General features: G+C 40.1%; 1 protein-coding gene across 1 annotated transcript; it reads right to left on the reverse strand.

Moving 5' to 3' along the window:
- Nucleotides 1-2,336: 2,336 nt before the first annotated feature.
- Nucleotides 2,337-3,278, reverse strand: LOC101977634 (olfactory receptor 7G2). The gene has a single exon (XM_005342125.2). It carries the CDS (start codon nucleotides 3,276-3,278, stop codon nucleotides 2,337-2,339), a length of 942 nt encoding a protein of 313 aa, XP_005342182.2.
- Between the last annotated feature and the right edge of the window lie 3,893 nt (nucleotides 3,279-7,171).

Genomic DNA, 7,171 nt, shown 5'->3' on the forward strand with positions numbered 1-7,171 from the left:
GTGACAACCAAGATGCAGAAATCATTTATGACCTTGACAACCAACATGCAGAAATCATTTATGACCTTGACAACCAAGATGCAGAAATCATCTATCAAGGTCAAAGAGAAGAAAATGGTTGCAATCACTTGTTCAGCCATGTAAGAATGAGTGATAAGAAGGCCTTACTGTTCTGTATAAGGTTTAGGGGGAAGGAGTATGGGCATTAGCATTAAAAACTGACCACAGGGTTGGGAGGAGCTCAGTGGCAGGGTGTCTGCCTGTGGTGTTCTAAGCCATGACGTCACAAAAACAAACAAAACTGGCTGCAGTAGTCAAATTTCTCTACTTCTCTGATGAGGATATATGCAATTACATTTACAGACTGACATATCATCTGGATAAGATCATTGTCTGCAAAATCCTTTTTCAACAGGAGTAACACCCACACACATGCTCACATTCACAAGTGAAGAGGATCGGGATATGGAAGTATCAATTTTAAGGCCACCATTCAGGGCTGGGGATGTAGCTCGGTTGGTAGTGCTTGTCTCACATGCACAAGGCCCTGGGTTCAATCCCCAACACCACCAAAATGAATAAATAAAGCCACAGATGACACAGAGGTCTTCTACACAAATCCTTAGAGAGGTCTGTGGTCTGTGGACCAAGTCAGGGACCTCAGCTTTCTGCCTCTGGCACCATGTCCAGGCACAGCACCTGGATCTGTGGCCACACCTGGGGATGAGGAGAGCACTCCTTAGAAGAGTCCACCTCCTGTAGGACTCAGGGGAACCACAAGTCTGGAAACTTCTCTTTCCTACTCCTCAAGTCCTTTTACCTTTTAAGGAAAAAAATTCTCTTTGTTCCAAACCATTATTTCGAAACCATTACTGAGATAATCTAAACATTTGCACTTTATCACAGTGCGAATGAACAGGGTGGATGCTGATGTGACCTCATAAGGACACAGTTTCCCAGGAGGCATCTCAGTCATTCCCTGGGTGTGAATGCAGTATCTGTGCTTCACAGGGGTCCACCAGTGAGATCAGTGCCCGTGGCCTTAACCATGGGACCAGGCTGAAGATGGTCTCCACACAAGGCCTTGACTTGGGCAAATTGTTCCCAGCCCACTCTACCTTCTTGAGTTATAGAACTGTCCAAAAACCAAAGAAGAGCTTGAAATCCAAGAGGAAGTGCAGATAGCCTTTCTATTCTCGCCGACTTGTGATTGGGAGGGTTTGTGTTCTAGGTGACAGTACATTGCTTACATATTTCCCCAGCCTTTCCCGTCCTCCAACTTGCCTGTTTCTAAGACTGTGCCAACACAAGTTTTCTAGATCTAAACGCTTCCTTCAGGCTACACTTCTATAAAACCTGAGCGAAGAAACTGTGTTTGCAATATTGAAAGTTTATGTCTAACGGCACAGACTTGGACAAAACTCAGTGTCATGCTTCAAGAGAAATTTACATGCACTTGTTTGTCACCTTTTCCCATCATTTTAGGAACATGGGGTGGCAGAATCACAGGGCATTGTGGGTCTTGAGGAAACCTGTCAGTTTGTTTTCATCTAGAAATACAAGTCAAAAGCCAAAGACACGGCCTATAGGAGCAGTTCTACTCATAAGCTTCCTCAAGGCCTCCTTCACGTCCCTGTTCAACATGTAAAGGACCAGAGTGGACATCACTGAGGCCACTACACTGTTTCTTTTATTACTTGAGTATATTAACATCGGGTTTCTTCGTTTTATTAGGATGGAAGGCATCTTCACTAATCAAGTTCAACTATCACAGAATCTCCTCTATGACATCATCTAATTATGAAACTTTATGGATAATGACCCTAAGATGGTGGGTGTTCTTACTGCCTTGAAGGATATGGATTAGCAGTAACAGGTCCCAGCTGTGGCTTCACAGGGCATGAATACTCAGGCTTTTGCATTTATCCTCACAATAGGATTAAGTTTAAGATGAAATGAACAAGATCCCAACCAGGGGGACAGCTGGAAACTATTCCATATTCAAAAACACCACTTTGTTTAAATACTGCCCTTCCCTGTCTACCTTCTCCACCTACCTTCTTGTGAGAATGTACCACAGAACATTTGCTTCAGACGGATCCTATGGGACCTGAGAAAAGCTGTTGTGTTTAGATCATTGAAATCGTGTGGAAACCCTCATAGAGATAACCATGAAGCAATGTCAGGATCTGAACCAAGTTCAATGCACCTGCTCATTATGTTGCTTATTCACTTTGGGAAAATTCAGTGATAGCAGTAGCAGGCTTTCTGGCTCACCAGTCCTTCCGTTCTTTTATGAACACTAGAAACATAATTCCCCCCAAAATGTGAGTGCATCATAGGAGAGAACTTGTTTTATCAATTAGTTTTCTCAAGGCCTCCTTCATGTCCCTGTTCCTCAGGCTGTAGATGAAGGGATTCAGCATCTGAGGGACCACAGAGTACATCACTGAAGCCACTGCAGTCTTCCTGGGGGAGTCAGTCACTGCAGAGCTAATGTACACCCCAAAAGCTGTCCCATAGAACAAGGAGACAACACACAGGTGAGACCCACAGGTGGAAAAGGCTTTATGCTTTCCTCCTGATGATGGCATTCTCAAGACAGTGGTCACAATGTGAATATAAGAAAAAATGATTCCACAGAGAAAAGCACCAGCAAATACACCTGATGCCAAATATACCAGGAGGTTATTGATGAGGGTGTCAGAACAGGCCAGCTTGATGACCTGAGCAAGATCACAGAAGAAGTGGGGGATCTCCAGGGCTTCTGTGCAGAAGGACAGTCGCAGCACCATCAGAGTGTGCAGCAGGGCGTCCACAGTGCTGATGAGCAGGGAGATCAGAATCAGCTGGACACACAGGCAGGGGTTCATGATGACCGTGTACCTCAGGGGATGACAAATGGCCACATAGCGATCATAGGCCATCACTGTTAGGAGGCAATTCTCTAAACCACCAAAAATCAAGACAAAGCAGACCTGGGAGAGGCAGTCAGTGTATGTGGTGCTCTGAACCTCTGTTAGGATGTTCACCAGCATCTTTGGGATCGTGCTTGTGCTGAAACAGATGTCATTAAAGGACAGATTGCAGAGGAAGACATACATCGGGGTGTGGAGGTGGGGGTCGGAGATGACAGCCAGGATGATGAGCAGGTTCCCCAGGATGGTGACCAGGTACATGGACAGGAACAGGCTGAAGATGAGGGGCTGCAGGGCTGGGTCCTCTGTCAGTCCCAGGAGGAGGAATTCTGGAACAGCTGTGTGGTTTCTGGGTTCCATGTTGTTGAAGAATCTCTAATAAATGTTGGGTGAAGAAAAATTTTTTAGACTGCAGCAGTAAGGCTGTTAGAAAACCACACCAGCAGACTTCTTAGGAATTTCAAACATGGGGGATTGGTTTTTCTCTCTCCCCTTTTTCTTATTCCCTTTATGGCTGCTCAGGATGAAATTCGAGTGACATCCTTGCCCTCAAGTTCAAAGCATTTGCTAAGGGACACTGTTACCTGGTTTTCATCAAGAGGAACGATTCCAGTATCTCACCTGGATATTGAAGATGGAAAGTCTGTCCTCAGGAAATGCAGACAAGCTAAACAAGTCCACAGGCTCCTGTTCAAGAGGAGTCCTCTCTGGGAAGAGGCCCAGGTGCTGTGCCCTGACAGATGCAGGCTCCTGAGTGAGCTGGTCACAGGTTGATTCCTATAATGTCCGTTTCCCTGGGGGCCCAATATCCACAGCTCCTCCTGAGACCAGTTGCTTTAGTGTCATTCAGATCCCAACAGTGCATAGCTTTAAGGATGAAGAGCATAGAAGAGAGTAATTCAGGGAGGCTCAGTCCCTGACCTTGGAGGCCGCATGTGCAGCATTCAGTTCTCCACATCCTTTATGCTCATCTCCATTGTAGGGTAATGGCACAACACGCATCTCAATAAATCCCATTATTCCTTTTCAATTACAAATAGAGAAATCTACATAGTTACTAATATCAGGAACACTGATTTCCACCATAGATATGAAAATATGCCTTATATGTGGGCATAAAGAATGCAGTTATAAATATTAACTAAGATATGGTGAAAATTCCCTCACAAGTGTTTTTCCTATCTCACATTGCTATTTAATGAGTTATAATATTTGTTATTTATGTTTGCATAGAGGGCCTCTAATATGTTTATTTTTTTTATCAGTGTTGCAAAAAATATAGGCAGGACCATGAATCCTGGGTTAGAATTTCATAGGTACTTTTTTCAATATTGTTACAATAGTCTCAGTAATATTCTTTAGAAATGGAGACTTTGAGTAGAAATTATGTTTCTTCATTTTTTTTGAACACATAGATATTGTATTAAATTTTCTGAATATAAGATTAATATGTATCAACAATTAACAAGTGCATTTTAACATTGAAACAAATATTATTACATTAGTACAACAATAAATAAAATAAGTAGGAATAAATCTATAAATATATACAAAAATCTATATAAGGAAAATACAAATCTCTGTTAAACAAATCAATAAATAAATGAAGAGTATCATGGATGAGAAGAATCAATATTTTCAAGATGTGAGTTCTTCCCAATGTGATCTATATAGTCAATAGAATCCCAAACAAAGTTCTAGTAGATTACTTTATGCATATTGAGAAACTTATTCTAATGTCTTTAGAGAGCTAAAAGACTCAGAATAGACAGCATAATATTGCAGAAAAGAACAAATTTTAAAGGAATTACTCTGACTTCAAGATTTACTAGGATGTTATATTAATATTATAATATGAATGTTCTACAGTAATATATATTTACTATGATGTTATATCACATATATAATGTTATATTAATTTATAGTATATGATGTTATATTAATTACTCTGATGTTATATTAATACAGACATTGTGGTATGATGAAACAATAGACAAATCAATGGAAAAGTAGATAAATCAAAAGTACCTGCATAAATATAGTCAAATGATTTTTGGGAAAAGAGTAAGACAGTGAAATGCAGAAGAAAGTGTTTTCAACAAATGAGCTAGGGAACTTCCAAATTCATTCTACGAGGCCAACATCACCCTGATTCCTAAACCAGACAAAGACACTTCAAAGGAACAAAACTACAGACCTATATCTCTAATGAACCTAGATGCAAAAATCCTCAATAAAATTCTGGCGAATCAGATACAAAAACATATCAAAAAAAATGTGCACCATGATCAAATAGGATTCATCCCTGGGATGCAAGGCTGGTTCAATATATGGAAATCAATAAATGATATTCACCACATCAATAGATTTAAAAATAAGAACCATATGATCATCTCGATAGATGCGGAAAAAGCATTCGACAAAATACAGCATCCCTTTATGTTCAAAACTCTCGAAAAACTAGGGATAACAGGAACATACCTCAACATTGTAAAAGCAATCTATGCTAAGCCTTAGGCTAGCATCATTCTGAATGGAGAAAAATTGAAGGCATTCCCTCTAAAATCTGGAACAAGACAGGGATGCCCTCTCTCACCACTTCTGTTCAACATAGTTCTGGAAACACTGGCCAGAGCAATTAGACAGACAAAAGAAATTAAAGGCATAAAAATAGGAAAAGAAGAACTTAAATTATCTCTATTTGCAGATGACATGATTACCTAGCAGACCCAAAAGGGTCTACAAAGAAACTATTAGAGCTAATAAATGAATTCAGCAAAGTGACAGGATATAAAATCAACATGCATAAATCAAAGGCATTCCTGTATATCAGTGACAAATCCTCTGAAATGGAAATGAGGTCAACCACTCCATTTACAATATCCTCAAAAATAATAAAATACTTGGGAATCAACCTAACAAAAGAGGTGAAAGACTTATACAATGAAAACTACAGAACCCTAGAGAGAGAAATTGAAGAAGATCTTAGAAGATGGAAAAATATACCCTGTTCATGGATAGGCAGAACTAACATCATCAAAATGGCGATATTACCAAAAGTTCTCTAGGTTTAAGGCAATGCCAATCAAAATCCCAACGGCATTTCTTGTAGAAATAGAGAAAGCAATCATGAAATTCATATGGAAAAATAAAAGACCCAGAATAGCAAAAACAATGCTAAGCAGGAAGTGTGAATCAGGTGGTATCGCGATATCAGACTTCAAACTATACTACAGAGCAATATTAACAAAAACACCATGGTACTGATACCAAAACAGGTGGGTGGACCAATGGTACAGAATAGAGGACACAGAAACCAACCCACAAAACTACAACTTTCTTATATTTGATAAAGGGGCTAAAAGCTTGCAATGGAGGAAGGATAGCATCTTCAACAAATGGTGCTGGGAAAACTGGAAATCCACATGCAACAAAATGAAACTGAATCCCTTTCTCTCGCCATGCACAAAAGTTAACTCAAAATGGATCAAGGAGCTTGATATCAAATCAGAGACACAGCATCTGATAGAAGAAAAAGTTGGTTATGACCTACATACTGTGGGGTCGGGCTCCAAATTCCTCAATAGGACACCCATAGCACAAGAGTTAATATCTAGAATCAACAAATGGGACTTACTCAAACTAAAAAGTTTTTTTCTCAGCAAAAGAAACAATTAGAGAGGTAAATAGGGAGCCTACATCATGGGAACAAATCTTTACTCTTCACACTTCAGATAGAGCCCTAATATCCAGAGTATATAAAGAACTCAAAAAATTAGACAATAAGATAACAAATAACCTAATCAACAAATGGGCCAAGGACCTGAACAGACACTTCTCAGAGGAGGACATACAATCAATCAACAAGTACATGAGAAAATGCTCACCATCTCTAGCAGTCAGAGAAATGCAAATCAAAACCACCCTAAGATATCATCTCACTCCAGTAAGATTGGCAGCCATTAGGAAGTCAAACAACAAGTGCTGGCGAGGATGTGGAGAAAAGGGTACACTTGTACATTGTTGGTGGGACTGCAAATTGGTGCAGACAATTTGGAAAGCTGGGAATGGAACCACCATTTGACCCAGCTATTCCCCTTCTGGGTCTATTCCCTAAAGACCTAAAAATAGCATGCTACAGGGACACTGCTACATCGATGTTCATAGCAGCACAATTCATGATAGCAAGACTGTGGAACCAACCTAGATGCCCTTCAATAGACGAATGGATAAAAAAATGTGGCATTTATACA

Source organism: Ictidomys tridecemlineatus, chromosome 2 (assembly GCF_052094955.1).
Source record: "Ictidomys tridecemlineatus isolate mIctTri1 chromosome 2, mIctTri1.hap1, whole genome shotgun sequence".
Taxonomy (NCBI): domain Eukaryota; kingdom Metazoa; phylum Chordata; class Mammalia; order Rodentia; family Sciuridae; genus Ictidomys; species Ictidomys tridecemlineatus.

Bases quoted from the DNA above. Each gene is read 5' to 3' on its own strand.
- LOC101977634 (XM_005342125.2), bottom strand. From the start codon at position 3,278: ATGGAACCCAGAAACCACACAGCTGTTCCAGAATTCCTCCTCCTGGGA.